The 17,634-nt window shown below is 43.4% G+C and overlaps 1 protein-coding gene across 1 annotated transcript in view; it reads left to right on the forward strand.

The window, feature by feature from the left end:
• The window catches only part of SVEP1 (sushi, von Willebrand factor type A, EGF and pentraxin domain containing 1), a 108,601-nt gene that overhangs the window by 75,318 nt on the left and 15,649 nt on the right, over positions 1-17,634 (forward strand). The window contains exons 35-44 of the mRNA XM_026866617.1: positions 276-443; positions 2,357-3,029; positions 4,404-7,183; positions 8,404-8,629; positions 9,630-9,785; positions 11,715-11,778; positions 12,498-12,671; positions 13,673-13,846; positions 15,699-15,872; positions 17,362-17,538. Coding sequence (XP_026722418.1) covers positions 276-443; positions 2,357-3,029; positions 4,404-7,183; positions 8,404-8,629; positions 9,630-9,785; positions 11,715-11,778; positions 12,498-12,671; positions 13,673-13,846; positions 15,699-15,872; positions 17,362-17,538 — 4,766 coding nt within the window. The remainder of the gene's footprint in view (positions 1-275; positions 444-2,356; positions 3,030-4,403; positions 7,184-8,403; positions 8,630-9,629; positions 9,786-11,714; positions 11,779-12,497; positions 12,672-13,672; positions 13,847-15,698; positions 15,873-17,361; positions 17,539-17,634) is intronic.

Here is a 17,634-nt window from a genome sequence, read left to right on the forward strand (position 1 = left end):
TAGAAGTTATGTGTGTGTCTGCACAGCGTATTGAGGCCCCACCTGAATTTCACCTGCTCTCTCTTCAAAATCATCTGAAGATCAGCTTTTTTGGCATCATCAGCAGTGCTTTTTCATGAACAGAGGGTGAGACTGTGGCCTCCACTGAAGTCAGTGAAAGACTCCCCTTGGTTTCATTGGGGCCAGAAAGTCAGGGAGAAGTAAAGCACCTCTTTCCCTCTCTGTTCCTCACCTGGACTGAAATGGCAGCCTTAATAATGATCTTTGTGTCTCAGTCTTCAGGGACCTTCTACACTTGTCTGTGCATCTTCAGGGAACTGGAACAGCACACCTCCAGCTTGCAACATTGTCTCCTGTGGATCCCCTCCTGCCATCAAAGATGCCGTGATCAGTGGAAATAACTTTACTTTTGGACACACTGTCTCTTACACGTGTAAGGAAGGGTATGTAGATTAGCACTACTGGACTAATAGTCAGGATCAGTAAATCTGATGCACTGCTTCACAAGTCCTTTAAAACTGCACACTAATCCATTTTTACTGCTTCTGTCTTAACTCTCTTGAAATTAAATGTGATAGAAGTCTTTTGTCAGCTGTCAAGTTAGTACGGGACACATAGGCATTTCTTAAAGTAGATTCACAGCAGCTGAATACACTCTGGAATAGAAGAATGGAGAAGGGTCATGGGGAATGGTAGACCAGTTCAAGCCCTGCCCCTTGGAGATACTACAGATCTAGTACTTCTGTGGTAAACTCAAGGCCCTGATAATAAAGAATTCCCTATGTCTCTTCAGGCTATAAGAAACGGGTTTGGTGTGTTTTGAGAACTATTTGGTATTCTAAATTCTGCTTCCTTAAAACTCTTAACTCCTGGTTTATTGAGGTGCATTGTTTTAATTTGATTTCTGTTTGGTGTAGTGACCTTTTCAGACTGTATTTCACCAAAGATGAGGCTCCGTTTTGATGATGTCAAACATGACTGTGATGCTGGACTCTGATCCTGCAAGAACCTTTGCGCATGCTGTGAGCCTGCGAGCAGTCCCATTGAATTTCTTGCAACTGTTCTGTCCAAAAGGCAGAGCATGTATGCAGAGCTTTTGCCAGGTCAGGCCCTAAATGAGTGGAGGATTTTCTGCTCCTTCTTGATGTAAAAAGGTAGATTGATAAGTCAATCCACCTTTTTCTTATAAACTGATTTTGCAATGTTACTTGAAATGTAATTGAAGCAAAGCATCCTTTCTCTGTTTTCTTGACTGTATTATGATTTTAAAAGCTGCTTCTCTTTCTTGTGCAAGCATTTTAAATGGGATAGGATAGCAGCATTTAAAGAGGGTCACAGCTGTCTGTGACAATGAATAGAGTGGATCATATTAAACATTGGCACGATAAGCTCTTTTATCTGGAGTCCGGTCATGAGGTTTTGAAAACAAACCCTGCAGACAAGACAAAGCACTTTTACAGATACTGCCATCAAAATCTGAACAGTTTTCAGCCTGGAGCTGGAAAATCAGCCTGGAGTCATTGGGAAGTTTGCAGTAGTTATTGTTTCTTTTGCTTTCTGTGAGAGCACACTACAGAGATTTCAAAACTGAGGAAGAAGATAGTCACAGGTACTGTGACTATTCTGTTTCATGTTTAAGCAGCAGGGTTTTAAGTGGGGTAATGAGCAGCATGAAACAATGCCTTTCACTGCATCCCAGAGACAGATTAGAGAAATACAGCTACACTAACAGTAATCATGTGGTAGAATTTCATCATAAAAGATGGGGGGCTTTTAACTCAGCATTAATTTTTTATTGACTTTTATAACAATTTTTACAGTGGTTTCTTAAGAGGAAGTCGTTACAAAATTGCCACGTGCATTATTGGCAAGAGCATTTCTGGGTTTCTCTCTGCTTGTAAGTGTGAAAATAGATTGATGTGGCTGATACAGGCACCCAAAAGGCCTTTATGGGCTTTTCATCTCTTTCTTCTCCATTCAGTTTTGCTAATGGGGAAGAATTTCTTGGTGGGATCGTTTCTTTGAGGCTTGTATGGACTATCACAGCACGGTACTAGGTATGTTGTAGTAATTTCAACCAAAAGAATTTCCGGAATGATAATCAGATGGACAGTCAAGAGAGAAGCAATACACACAAGGTGTGCTGGGATATCCCAGGATATCCCTGGGATATCCTCACCCATGTACATGTAGGCTTTAAGATTTTCCTTTTTGAAGTTGATCATAGCTTTTGTAAAGAATTCTGTTCTTTCAGGGTGTTAGCAAGCAAGTTTGTGTGCTGGGGCTTCAGGAAACTGCAGGCAGTGTTTGACAATGCTTGTCTTTTTGACTTCCTATGTGGTTTCCTTATCCACAGTTACACGTTAGTTGGCCCTGCAACCATAGAGTGCTTAGCCAGCGGCGAGTGGAGTGTGAGCCACCAGCAGTGCCTGGCAGTATCCTGTGATGAACCACCCCATGTGGAAAATGCATCACCAGAGAGTGGCCACCGCCTCTTTGGTGATACAGCTTATTACTTCTGCTCAGATGGCTACAGCCTGGCTGATAACTCTCAACTTCTTTGCAATGCGGAAGGGAAGTGGGTGCCTCCAGAGGGCAGGGAGATGCCCCACTGCATTGCTGACTTCTGTGAAAAGCCGTCCACTGTCTCATACAGTATCCTGGAGTCCATTAGTAAAGCCAGGTTTGCAGCTGGCTCCATCGTAAGCTTCAAGTGCATGGAAGGCTTTGTTCTGAACACTTCAGCCAAGATTGAGTGCCTTCGAGGGGGCCAGTGGAATCCTTCTCCTTTGAACATCCAGTGCATCCCCATTCGCTGCGGAGAGCCTCCCCACATTAGCAATGGCTATGCCAGTGGGGCCAACTACAGCTTTGGAGCAGTGGTGGCTTACAGCTGCAACAAGGGCTTCTACATCAAGGGAGAGAAGAAGCGGACCTGTGAGGCCACTGGCAACTGGAGTGGCAGTTTGCCCACATGCCACCCAGTGTCCTGTGGAGAACCTCCGCAGCTTGAGAATGGCTTTATTAAGGTACAGACTGAGTTTTCTCATCTGCCTGGTACCATAGCAAACTGAGTATGTCTTCACAATGGCCAATAATGGGGTTTTCGTTCTCCTGTTTTGCTCTTCTGTTAAAATTGAGGAAGCACGTGACTGGATGGAATAAGCAAAGGGAAAAATGGGAGGATTTGCAGGAGAATCACGTCTGAAAAGCATGGACACTTCCATGGGATTTCCTATCTTAAAGTGGGTTTTCAATTAGGAGACTCAAGATGCCATGTGACAATCAGTTGATTTCCTTGATGTCTTAACTCTTCATTTGTTTGGTCCATGGGTGGTTTTCCACTGCCATCTGGAGACATTGGAAGTGCTGTTGTCAGTTCACAAACTTTGCTCTTTTCAGTGTTACAAAAAAACCTGGTTTGTAATAGATAAATAACCTTGGGATAATTTTATTCCTTTCAATGCAAGCACACTTCTTCACTGAAGTCATAATTTCCCTTTCCTTACCAAATTACGTTGCAACAATGCATGAAGTTGTGTCAACCCAAACTTGTAACAACTACTTAACCTGTGTTGTGCTTTGATGCACAAGGTTAATATTGTGGCAAGGAAGATCAAAAACACTATTGTAAAGTTTAAGTAGATTTTTAAGGCATTTTTCTTCTGAATATCCCCCTTCTTCCTTAAATCTAGCCACCAGGGAATCTGCATTTGCTGAAGATTGTGGGGTGGGGGGGTAGGGAAGGTTTGCATCCCAGCTCCTACATGGGCTTCCATCAGTAATAGCAACAATTTCTGTTCAGACTCCCACACAGGTACATCCTCTAATTAATGTATATCATGTGTTGTCTTCCTTAGGGAGAATCTCTCCTCCAGATACTCCTTCCTGTTACCATTTTTTAATACCTCAGTCAGATCTCAGCCTGCAACTCAAGAGCATACAGCAGCATACGTGGCGCTTATAAATGCCTCCTACTAGTAGTACATCTGAGGGCTCCAGCCTTGAATATGCCTGTGAGCTAAAGAATTATAACAGCAATAGGCCATTTCATGGCAGCTTCTCCTGACCCATTTCCTCTCTGTCTTGCTGTCTACACATCTTTTGGCCTCATGGGTCAGGAAGGGGGAAACCAGAGGAAATACTTTCTATCTTTTACCTTTTAAGCCTTGAATTTTCTGTTTTCTTTTGATAGTGATCTCAGATTTCCTGACAGCAGAGGGCATCATTTAAGGCAGGACATTCTCTGTCAATTATTTGCATTCATCCCTTTTCAGACAGCCTTCACTGCTGTGTGGGTTCAGCTAGAAGCTAGACTAAAAGAACACAAGAAGTAAAATCAGCCTCCTATTGCCCCAACCATGCTTCATTTCAAACATGTCCCTGTCTTACCTGTTTTGCAGGAAACAACTGGACGCTTCTTTGAGAATCAAGCAAATTATCAGTGTGAGTCTGGCTACCAGATGGTTGGGAGCTCAGTGTTTATCTGCCAAGCCAATCGGCAGTGGTACAGTGAATCACCTCCTTCCTGTGTTCCCCTCAGCTGTGGAAAACCACCACCCATCCAGCATGGCTACTCCAAGGGAGAAACTTTTGATATGGGCTCCAGAGTTGAGTTTTTCTGTGACGAAGGCTATGAGCTAATTGGAGATGTTTCCTGGACATGTCAGAAGTCTGGTAAATGGAGCAAAAAGCAAAGCCCAAAGTGTGTGCCAACAAAATGTCCAGAACCACCCTTGGCAGAAAACCAGCTGGTCTTGAGAGAGGTGTCTTACCAAGTTGGTGTTGTACAGTTCTCCTGCAAGGAGGGTTATGTTTTGCATGGCTCCGCTATACTGAAATGCTTGCCCTCCCAACAGTGGAATGATTCCTTTCCTTTCTGCAAGGTTGTACAGTGTCCTGCACCTCCATACATCCCCTTTGGTGACCCCTTGACTTCATCTCTACATTTTGGTAGCACTGTGAAATACATCTGTGTGGATGGGTTTTTACTGAAGGGTGAGTCTACCATCAAGTGCCAGGCTGATGGCACATGGAGCTTGCCTTTGCCGGAATGTATTCCTGTGGAGTGCCCCCAGCCAGAAGAAATTCACAATGGCATTGTTGATGTGCAGGGCCTCACCTTTCTTAGCACAGCCCTCTATACATGTAAACCAGGCTTTGAACTGGTGGGGAACACAACTATCCTCTGTGGAGAGGATGGCCAGTGGCTTGGAGGAAGGCCATCTTGCAAACCTATTCAATGCCCAAGGCCTAAGAAGATCCTCAATGGCAAATACTCATTCACAAACTTCCATTATGGGCAGACTGTTAGGTATTCCTGTGACAGAGGTTTCCAGCTCCAGGGGGAGGAAACGCTGAGATGCCTAGAGACAGGGGATTGGAGTACAGAGGTTCCCTCCTGCAAAGCCATAAATTGCCCGCCTCCCCAGCCCATCGAGAATGGCTTTGTGGAGGGTGCAGATTATAGCTATGGGGCCATGGTCATTTATAGCTGTGTGCCAGGCTTCCAGCTGTCTGGCCTTGCCATGCAGACCTGTGAAGAATCAGGCTGGTCTAGCTCCACACCAACCTGCCTCCCAACAGACTGTGGCCTGCCTCCTCACATTGACTTTGGGGAGTACATGCAGGTGAGACATGGGGAAAGACGTTCTGACCAGGAGAGTGTAACAGAGAGCCACTCCCTTTCACATATGTTACTGGCTGACAGTTTGAAAGACTTCAAAAGTTCCCTGAAGGAGGACAGTGCAATGCAGCTCACCACTTTCTTATTTGGAACTGTAATTTTATATACATGTTACTCTGGCTACGAGCTGCTGGGGAACCCTGTTTTAGCTTGCCAAGAAGATGGGACTTGGAACGGCACTGCCCCTGCCTGCATCTCAATAGAGTGCACCTTGTTGTCACCACCTGAGAATGGTTTTTTACATTTCACTGAGAACACACTTGGTAGTGTTGTGCAGTACAGCTGTAAGCCAGGGTTCATACTTGTGGGCTCTGACACACGACTTTGTTTGCCAAGTCGGCAGTGGAGTAACACTGCTCCATACTGCAACGCAATAACATGCAGCTCACCTACCCATCTTATGAATGGGAACATAAGAGGGGAAAAATACACATATGGGAGTGTTGTCTACTATGAGTGTGATCCTGGATACCAGTTAAATGGCCCCACAGAGAGGAGATGCCAAGAGAACCAGAAGTGGGATGGCAGTGAACCGATTTGCATTCCTGTTTCCTGCAGCCCACCACCAGTTTTGGAGAATGGTCAGGTGACTGGAGAGGAGTACACATTCCAGAGACATACAGAGTACAAATGCAATGAAGGTTTCCTGTTAGATGGGGACAGGAGTAGAGTCTGCCTTGCAAATGGAACCTGGAGTGGAATCACTCCAGTTTGCAAGGCTGTGACCTGTCCTGCGCCACTGCCTCTTTCCAATGGGAGAACTAGTGGCTCAGACTTTGGCTTTAAGAAAGAAGTGCACTATCATTGCAATGAAGGATATAGCCTGCAAGGAGTGTCTACTCTTACCTGTCAGAGTGATGGTACCTGGAATTCAGATGCTCCACACTGTGAACCAGTCATTTGTGGACCTCCTGAAGACATCTCCCATGGCTTTCTGAATGGCTCAGGCTTTACCTATGGGGAATTTGCCCAGTATGTGTGCTTCCCTGGTTATGAGCTGCATGGCAATCCTTTAAGGCAATGTTTGTCCAATGGCTCCTGGAGTGGAAGCCTTCCATCTTGCATACCATGTTTGTGTCCTATGCCACAGATTCAGAATGGGGTAATTCTTGGCACAGATTTCAGCTGTGGAAAAATTGCCCAGTTTCAGTGCCTGGAGGGCTTCAGACTGCTAGGGCCTTCTGAAGTCACCTGTGAGGCAGCTGGCAAGTGGAGTTCTGGGTTTCCTCGCTGCGGGCAGATTTCCTGCGGCTCTCCACCCATCATCCCCAACACATTTATCAATGGGAGCAGCCCTGCAGATGAGAACACCATCATCTATACCTGCTTGACAGGTTTTGTCATGCGGGGGAGTCCAGAACTGACTTGTGTGGAGACTGGTGTCTGGAAGAAGCCCTACCCAAGCTGTGAGCTGTTAAGCTGTGGCCCACCACCTTCTGTCCCAAATGCAGAGATTCTTGGAAACGCTTACACCTATGGGAGCAAGGTTCAGTACAGGTAAGAATTCTGCCGTTCTGTTTCCATAAAATCTCTGAAGGAATGAAGGTGGAAGGTTTATGCATCCTCAGTTAGTGAAACTTTTTAAAAAACCTGGAAGAATAGTTATGCCCTATCACATGGTCAGACTGGAAAAGTCCACTTTCCCATGCACTTGTAAAATACGATTTGAACCACTGCCAAAACTCCAGCAAGATATTTCAGCCTGTGGGGATGCAGTCCTCCAGCGCTTTTAGTTTTCCATTCACCTTTGTGTTTCTCTTCTCTGCCTCTGAAACACTGGTCTTGGACATTAAGGTTTTCTTAGCAGGTGGCAGCAACGGTCAGCAGGGTATACAATTTTTCTTGCCTTTTGATACCCCATCTACATTTTTGTCTGGCTTCAGGTGCCTGTTGTCATACAAAAGGGCTGATCTCCTTCTTGTCCCATTTTCTGTACTGCAACAGTGCAGGTGTTCCTTATGCAAAGTTACTCCTTTGTCAGGTATGAGAGAAAGGGGTTTTTGTTAATTTACTGAAATGTGCACACTACAATCTCTTCTCCAAAGTGAGGAGTTCCTTATCAGAAGGGAAGATGAGTTTCTGGCAGTAAAAGCAAATAATACTATGGGACAGAACTGGAAGATGGCATGTGGGTTAATTTAGCAGTATGGGTCATTTCCATGCAGCTTTAACAAGGTGAAGGGAGTGTTTGTGTCTGCCTTTCTATAAGTGAACTCACTTGTGCAAGCCAGTTGAGTTGCTCTTGGTGAAGCACCATGTGGAATAGAGCGAATCAGCCTTAAATGTCAGCAAATGACTAAACCTGTGCTCAGCTAAGGCTTGATTTGTTCTTGAAAGAAAGTGAGATCATCTTTAGAATTGCTTGACACTCACACACTGTTTACCTAACCAAAAGCCCTCCTTCCAAAGGGAAGGGCAGTGCAGGAACTGCTGTAAAGCCTTCAGTACCTTCCAAGCACTAAAGCCACCAACTCACTTTCCATTGTGATGCTGCAGCAGCATGAAACAGCTGGAGATGAAGTCTGAAGCTTCCAGCTCTTGCAAAAGAATGAGTTTAGTCCAGGCATGCTTCTTACAGGGTTGCCTTGAAATAATAGAGAAATCCTAAAGTGTGGTTATGAACAACTAATGCTGAAAAATGACTGTCTGACTGTAATTAATAGGTTAGCTCATCCCTAGCTGTGTCTCTGTGGTCAGGTCTTCATGCTGTGTTGCAGATGCCTGGAAGGCTATACAATGGTGACAGAGGTGGATGTATGCATTTGCCAGGAAGATGGACAGTGGTCTCCTCAAAGTATTTCCTGTTGCCCCAGAAAGTGTCCCCTCCCAGGAAATACCACCCGTGTAATTGTACTTGGGGACAACTTCACTGTGAACACAAACATCACACTGTCATGTGTAGAAGGCTATACTCTGCTGGGAGCAAGCACATCTACATGCAAGGTATAGTGTTATTTGCACTGTTTTATTTTGCTGGCTTTCTTCAATTCAAGAGTCCTCCTCATGCCCTCCTTAGCTTTTGGCCCTTAATTGCACATAACAAAAGAGGTAAAGCATGGACTAGAAAATATTATATGCTTCCTTGTTGCCCAGTAAGAGCAATTACTAGTTTTCTGTGTATAGACTTTCAAATCTAGAAATTATTGATTCCTTCTTTCATTGAAAACTAATGCTGTCCTTTAGAAAAGCACTCCTTTTATCACATTTCAGGGAATAAATCATGTCCAAGATTTTAAAAAATCATGCCCGAGATTTCTAATATATTTTGAGGATTGTGTGCAGAGCTCTTATTCTGCACAGTAACAGGTAACACACATTTTAATCCACTGTGCAGCTGTAGAAACTTGAATCCTCTGTATGTTAAAGAGTAAACATCCTCATCAGTTCTGCTAGTAACATCTTGTCACATTAGATGTGGACAACTTGACTTAAGCTTAGACTCTTTAAAGTCAGTACTTTAAAGTCTGCTCATAGGAGAAAAGCTCTCTTTTCAGGTATCAGCCTTCCCTTAGAGGGTCTGGGAAGGCAGCTGAAGCAGTCATGGTGTTAGACATTCACCCAGGAGAGAAGTACAGAACATGCAGTCAGACAGCTGTTGTTGTTATTCTTCTCCTGATGTGTTATTCTCTGAGCTATTAGGTGATCTTGTACAAGTGAATTTGCTTTTCCAAGCTTCTATTGCCCTGTTTACTTTTTGTTCCTTCTGCCCTGTAAGTCTAAGCTGAACATTCCTGCCAAAGCTGAGTTCCAGTCTATGTTGACATCTTAGAAGTATTACTTAAGTTACTGAGTTTTATTAAGGATTGCATAGATTGTATTAACCACATCTGTACACCCACAGCCATTGTATGCTTCTACTATGGTTTTCCTAGCTTTTTCATTAAAATGGGGGTTAAGCATATAAAGTGGTGCCTTCACACTTTTAATTAAATTTCTTTTTCAGGAGAGTGGCATTTGGGTGCCTCCATTTTCTGATGACGTCTGCATTCCTGTGTCCTGTGGGACCCCAGAGTCTCCAGAGCATGGATTTATGGTCGGCACTAAATATAATTACAAAGACATGGTTCTTTACAAGTGTGATTCTGGCTATGAATTACAAGTAAGCAAGCTCAAATCTCCAGCACTCTGAAATTTAGTTGTCAATTTTCCTTTCTTATGTGATAACTGTAAGAGTATATTATGTATGGTTCATATTGATATATTCCCTTAATTGCCACTGAAGTTGGACATCTGCTGTTGTTGTTGTTGTTGTTATTATATGTAGAATGTTCCTGGTATGTCTAGAATAGTCCTTGAATTACTTAGGTTTATAATTGAAGCAAATATAAGCATCCTGTTGAGAGATACATGTTCAGCAGATAACCTTTCAGTGTTGTACTTCTTTTAACAGAAGGTTTTTTCAGCCCTCTGCAAATAACATCATTATATGTGCTTGTGACCTTAAATCATGTAAGAGTTAATTTTTCATGTATTGCTCTTTTGAACTGGTTCTCTGGCTAGAGTTAGATTGCATTCTTCCCTTGATTTCATGATGTCCCAAGCATTATGTCTGCTGTATTGTGCCTCTCAGACTCAGAAGGTCCTGATAAACCCTACTGCCCTCACTTCTGTGATATTGCTAGGTGGTATAGAACTGGTATCTCTTGTTTTAGTAAGGCAGAGAGATTCCAGTTTGTTCAATGGCAGCTTTATTCCCTGCTGGAGGCGGAAACAAAGTTCTTTCCTGTCCATTTTTCTTGTTAGGAACATTGAGCTTTTATCTGCCTGAGTTCTGGAGCAGCACTGCTGTCCTGTTATCAGGACTCAGGCTAGCCAGTTCAGAGCTGTCTCAGGTATGTTTTCCAAAGGTGCACTCAGCTTTTGAAATTAATTCAGAAAAGAACATATGTTGCTGAGGCACAGCATGGCCTCCACCATCCCCAGGGGATGGCAGAGTAGTGCACAGTCGAGTCTAGAGGCATGCGGTGGTGGGGTGTCTCCAGGACAGAGGCTGTCTCTTAACACCATGTTTTTGAAAGTACCAGGCAGAATGCAGGATTGTGCTTCCTTTGTACTGCCATAGCACCAGTAATGTGTTAAGAACTTCACATGCATGAACCAGTCAGGAGTGAATTTCAGTCTCTCAGTATAAAAGTAAGGAGAGTTTAGAGAATGCTTAGGTAAAAATAGATTTAATTTGCATTATGTTGCCACGTATGCAGTATCACTGGAGACAGAAGGGTGGGTTGGTATTTCGACCGATAGGTAGAGTTGCTGTTTCAAGTTATTTTTGGAGTAGTAAACCAGTGCTTTCTTACAGTAAAAAGTCCTTCCAGGCTTTGTATTCCAGCTTCACCACCTAGTGTCAATCTGTCTCCCTGCCATTGAAAGCAAGTCCTGCTGTTTTTTTCCTTTGGGAAGCAAAGTCTATTGGGTGTGATGCCATAAAACACTCATGTCAAACAGCTGCCCTTGCCAGTGGGTTTGCTTTGTAATGAAAGTATTACTTCAAGGGAAAAAATTAGTTTTTGATCTTCATGTCTTGAAATAAATCCTGGGCTATTAGACTGTCTATAAAGCCTGTATGTAAGAGAGAAATAACTTTCTTTATAGGCAGATTTAAAGAATGAGTGTTTGGGATGTGGTCAAAAACACTGCATTACATTTATAAAACACAAACTTGTACTGTTGTTGAAAAATTGCTAGTTAGATTTTCTCTTAAATGTATCCTGGAAGGGGAAAATTTGTCATCATAGCACCTTGCTAGAACAAGAATGATAAAACTGGCAAGAAAGATGATAGTCTAGGGACAAGGACAGAAGAATTCACTAACTGGCCCCACAAACTTTTGGTTTTAAACAATACCCATCATTCTGCAGGAAGGAGTTCAACCCTAAACTCTGCTAATAAACTTTGGCTGTAGCATTTAACTGTCTATGTGGGTTGCTCATGGAGGGAAATATCATGGCCTTGCTGTATGCTAGAGTTGATGAGAGAAAAGAGTTGACTAAGCAAAGTTGTTCTTTGAATATTTTCTTTTGTTTCACAGGGTGATGCAGAACGGACTTGCCAAGAAGACAGGCTTTGGAGTGGCACAGTGCCAGTGTGCAGAAGTATGTTCCAACCTGAGTTTGTCACTTCATGTTAATCATGTGTGATTTTACACAACAGAAAACACTAATACTCATTTTGCTTTATAACTCATACTGTCTGCATTTGCCTAAAAATTTTTGGTAAGTGCCACTGATAACAGCCTGGAAGATTTGCAGAATTGCTGGTGTGTACAGGTATAGTGAGAAGGAAATCACTACACCTTTCTGCCTTGCTCCTGTATCCGTAAGAAATCTGTGCAGACAGCTTCCACGTTTAAATAATTCTGACACTTGCAGTCATGATTTCTGGGGTTACTGAGGACCTGTGAAGATGCAAGCTGCCAGGAGTTGCAGGTACATAGCATCCTCCGATGTAACTCTGTGGATACTCATTCTTAAAGGTATGTCACTTCTGTGAGATGTCTGATGCTCACTGGCTGCAGTGCCAAAATAGGAGTTGTCTACATAAATAAATGGACTTCAACTATTGGCTGTAAGTGGCAACAGTGGAATTTTCTCGAGGCTTCCCTGCCAGCACAGCTGCAATAGATTTTGTCTTTTAGCAGGAACTGAAGGAACAGAGCATGATACTGTGTTGCTATTCAGGAGTAAATATTTGGGAATGCCTAGATGAATGCTATGTTCTTTCCCTGTTTCTCAGAGTAAAACCTATGGAGGAGCTGTGAACAGGACAGGCCATATGCATTATGTCTGACTGGAACATATTCTTCGTGTTACAGGAGTATCATGTGGACCCCCAGACATGATAGAAAATGGATCTGTTCAGGGAGAGGAGTTCCTGTCTGGCAGTGAGGTTTTTTACAGCTGTGACCATGGCTTTGAGCTGCAGGGACCAAGCCGAAGGATTTGCCACGTTGACAAGAAGTGGAACCCCTCTGCCCCTTCATGCACACGTAAGTAGCAAGCAGAGCAACATGTGGCAGTTTTTCAGGACAGCTGGAGAACAAACTGAGAGAGTGCTTTTGCTGGCTTCCTCCCAGTCTCCCCCTCCAGCTGGAGGGCTGTAACAGGAGAAGCCAGAGGAAAAGTCAGCAGAGAGGTTGTCATTGGCAGTTCCTCTCTGATCTGAAGGGAGCTCCTTTTGGCACATTAAAATGAACATGCATAGAACCATGCTCAAGTCAGTAGAGGCAGAACATGGCCTGCTGTATTTGATTTGCCTTTCATTGTGGTATGCAAGGCCTTGGACATCCTGTGCTGGGATGGTTCATCTCTGCCATGCCAAGGCTAATATATTCTGGCCACTCTGTATGTCTGGAGTTCAAGACTCTGCTCCTCAGGATCAAATCTTGGCTGTCTGTGCAGCAGGAGATGATTAACTGTGGGAGCATGGAAAGAAGGATTTATGACTTTGTTCATACAGCTTATAAATCAAATGCCAGGAGTTTATAGTCTTTACCACTAAATCATTTCCCATCTCCCCACGGTTGTGTCATAGTCCAACAGCTTGCATTCTTCTCTCTCACCTTTGACCAGTTTGCCAGGTCTCCACAGTAAGCATGGGACAGAGAACAAGATCTTTCTTAACTACTGTCATTTTTCTTGGGCACATCTTGAGATCACCTTGCACTGTACAGGAAGCAAAGGAGACTGCAAATACAGCCTCTGGCTTGCTCAGAAGCAATATTTTAGATCACTCTGAACACACCTTATAGTTTATAACACCATCAGATACATTTGGACACATTCTTTCTCAGGTGTCTGCAGCCTGAAGGCCAGGAGAGAGAGCAGGCAAGGCACTGTATAACACTTCTCCATATAATACTTCACAGCTTCTTTCCTTCCATCTTTCCAGTAATTCAGTGTGTGCGAACAGAACTGTCAGACTGTGTAGCAGACAGACAGAATGGCCTTTTTTGTCTGTATAAAACCAAAAAGTTTTCTCCTCTCCTAGGAATTACTTGTGGGCTGCATCCCTCAGTAGAAAAAGCAGAGGCCATTTCTACAGGAAACACATACAGAAGTAATATAACCTTTGTGTGCACCTCTGGATACCGCCTTGTTGGGCCCCAGAATATCACATGTCTTGCCAATGGGAGCTGGAGTAAACCCTTGCCATCATGTGAAGGTAACTGTTTGGTTTCATGGCAGTAGCTCCTCCCTTATGCTTGCATATCATATGATCCAGGGATTGAGCTGCTTTTGGGAAACAATTCTGTAATGTGCATTAAAAATGGTGCCTGAAAAATGAAATGCACCACAGGGTGCACTGCCTGTTACCAATCCAGAAAGAGCTTAGACAGCAGCGTTCCTAAGGTTTTAACCTGCAGTTTAGCAAGGTTAATGAGAAGTGAGGTTACCTGCCATTTCAGAAAATCAAACCCCTAACAAAAGGTGATGGGCTGCAAGGACAAGTGACTTTTCTCCCATCAGCCTTCTGTAGTCCAATTATTAAATTGATATTCTCTTTCTGAACTTTGGGCCTCAAGGACAGTCTCAACAGCTCAGCCTTTAACCTTCACGCTTCTCACATTAATAAACACCCCAAATGCATGATGCGTACCATTTTGCAAATCACTGCATTCAGGTGCTCCCTCAGTAGATCCTGTTGCTCGTGCCACAAAGCAGAATGACAGCTGAGCAAGAACTGTCTGTGTCTTATGGACTGAGCTGTAATGGCTGGAAACAAGGCTGTCAACACTGGAAGAGATCAAAAACTTAAGATCCCAGGTTCAAACAGATAGCCAGTATTGTTGGATTACTGTGTTCAAAAAGTAAAACATATAGAAGCAGTATTATAAACTTTTGAGTGTTCTCCATTCCTGGCTTATTTGCCATGAAAAGACAAATTCTGGGCTTCACACTCAGAAACACACTAGCTCATTTCTTGCCCATAACACTTCCTTTCAGGCTGTTCTTGTCCTTGCTGCATACACATCAGGTCTCCCAGTCTAGACTCTAGACCCAGCATCCTGCTCACTTTTCATAATTGTTCCTGGTATTTTTACATGGAGCTGACATGTTGATGCCTCCACACGTGGCTGCACGCACAGATTCAGAGTGGAGCAGCGTGCTGTGACACTTGACTGAAGACAGATAATGATCTTCCATTCAAGGCAAGTGTTAGGTTCCTGTCACCAGAGCCATGAAAACTTCATGAGGGCTAGGGACCATCAGATGGCAGTGTTGGGCAATCACGCAATGCACAGATCACTGCACTACGGTGCCCTAACCCTTTGCAAACCTTGTAATATCAACCTATGAAGTCGACAGAGGACATCCACATCAGAGAGGAAATCTCTAGTACATAGCCAGGCACTTAAGTCACACACTAGCAATGATGAACAGATGTCAAGAAGATCATCTTGGACAAAGCCGAACACAGCCACTTCACCAGCTTCTCTCTTCCTCTTGCCTGGCAGCCTTGTGTCTGTATGAAAGTTTAATCTTCAGCCATCCCATTACAGAGACCATCTAGGAAAATCAAAAGTGTGACACAGAACAGCGTCTCTTGGGTAGCAATAGTAACCCAGCTTGGACTGTCTGCTTGCTGGCTTCAGAAACACAGCTCAGAATCCTGAGGGGAGCAATTAGTAATATAAATGTCATCATCCTGCAGCAAACCCATCCTGCACCTCATCTGGTATTTCTTGTCAGGTGAAAAGGAAGGTGCAAAGGGCTACAAAGTTCTGAGGTATGTTTCAGTGGCAAGAAAGAACCATTTCCATGTTATGCCCCACTGACTTCAGTATGAAGTCATAAATTCATCCTCTACTGTACAGCACTGCCACTTTTTGCCGACCTGAAAAACCTGTGGCTGTGGCTTTTCTCCATCACTGGGAGGAGCTCCTTCCTTAGCTTGGCTACATTTCCTTCCCAGGGCTACTGAACTCTCCCTCAGTGCTCTTCATGATTTACTAGTTTGTGGCTGCTACTTTAGCTCTAATATCAAGCTGAATTGAAGAGCTCTTCCTTTGCAGAGACCAGATGCAAAGTTCCAGTTTCCTTGCTGAATGGGAAGGCGATTTATGAAAACAATACAGTTGGGAGTACAATAGCATATTTCTGCGAGAGGGGATACAGCTTGGAAGGAGAACCCACAGCAGAGTGCACCAGAGATGGAAGATGGAGTAATCCCTTGCCTCTCTGTAAACGTGCGTGTTTGCTTTGTAATGAAAAAGTGGTTTCAATTTGTAAGCACTAAAAGCTAGGCTGCTCTTCATTTAAACTGACAGTAAACGAGAGCAACTTCTGCAGATCTTTGTGGAAATGTACTGTAATTTTCTTCTGGAGTACCATGAGCAGAATTTGTCACTTGTAGTTTAAAAAACTGTTTTGTCTTACATTGGGAGATTTGTTGGCATGTATCCCATTTTTGCAGAGGAACAAAGGGAGCAGTTACCAAGACATGTTAAAGCAGTAACTTCTCTGAGTGTATTTTTGTGACAGTAAAAAAACGAGCTGTGTTCTGCATAGCTCCCTTTAGTTGGAAAGCTGACATAAAACTGAGCCAATTTTAGTGAACCATGTGGTGTATGAGGAGCAGGTCAGAGAAAAGTTTGGAGAAGGCAAAAGAGATAATATTGTTTACAATTGAATATTTGGAGGATGTAAAGAAAAAAAGCCAGACTCTTCTCAGAGGTGCATAGTGGTAGGATAAAAGAGAATGGACACAAGCTGCAACAAAGAAAATTCCAATTAAGTATCTGAAGAAACTTTTCAACATCATAAGGGTCAAACACGGGAATGGGCCCCCAAAGAGTACATGAAGTCTCCATCCTTGGAGATACTCACATTTCAGCTGGTCAAGTCCCAGAGCAACCTCTGACATACTTGGCCCTGCTTTGGGAAGGAGGTTGGACTTAAATGACTGTATAAATTATTCTGTGATTCTACGAAAGATGCACTTTACACACGTGCGCATGATGCACACACACCCACAATAGCCTTCCTTGTTGCTGTATGTGTCTGTAACTAATTTTAAGATCTACTCTAATCTTTGGGTGGCTAATTGAGATATTAAATTTCTGTATTACAAAGGACTCACAGGATTTTGATTTCAGGAAACTGGCATCAATCCCTGCTGTATATAGAGCCCAAACTTTTCTACATTCATGGTGAGATCAATAGACCATGCAAACAATAGCTCAGCAAGCTTACAGCCAGCAATAAATAAGATTATCAGAGAAATTCTAAATTCTCATGATTGTTATTTTAAGTCTCTGCTCAAAAGCCTGGATTTTTGCTGCTCTTTATCAGTCCAGTCCTTCAGAACAAGAAGTAGGGTAGGTCTGGCTCTTTTCTATAGTAAGTTTATGGTAGCAGGAAGGACAAGAGGGAGTAGTTTAATAGTAAGAAGTAGGATATTCCCTGCTTAAATCCTTAGTATGTCTTCTGTGGGCATTAATAGAGTGTGGTAGCAAGCCATGTGACAACAGAGAATCAAACCTTTTATTACTATTTTGTGACCCAATTCTGACAACTTTACATCAAATTGCAAATTGTACTTGTGTGCAGCATCCATTTTCATTGCTTATCATACTATTTAATTTTGAAATCTGTAGAAACCATTCTAAAGTATTTTCTTCCTTCCATCTGTTTTTCCTCCCTTCTTCTTTTCCCTCACACCCTTTCTTTGAACAGCAAACCCTTGTCCTGTGCCTTTCATAATCCCAGAGAATGCCCTTCTGTCTGAGGTGGATTTTTATGTTGGTCAGAACGTATCCATCAGGTGCAGAGAAGGCTACCAGCTGAAAGGGCAGTCTGTGATCACCTGTAATGCTGACGAGACCTGGACTCCAGCAACAGCGAAGTGTGAAAGTGAGTACACGACGTAGAGTTCTGCAGGGGCTTGGTACTTTCCAGAGGGCTGGAACCCTCAGCTGTACCACACAGGAGCATGACAGCAGACATGTC

Source organism: Athene cunicularia, assembly GCF_003259725.1.
Source record: "Athene cunicularia isolate RWA chromosome Z unlocalized genomic scaffold, athCun1 chrZ_part3, whole genome shotgun sequence".
NCBI classification, from domain to species: domain Eukaryota; kingdom Metazoa; phylum Chordata; class Aves; order Strigiformes; family Strigidae; genus Athene; species Athene cunicularia.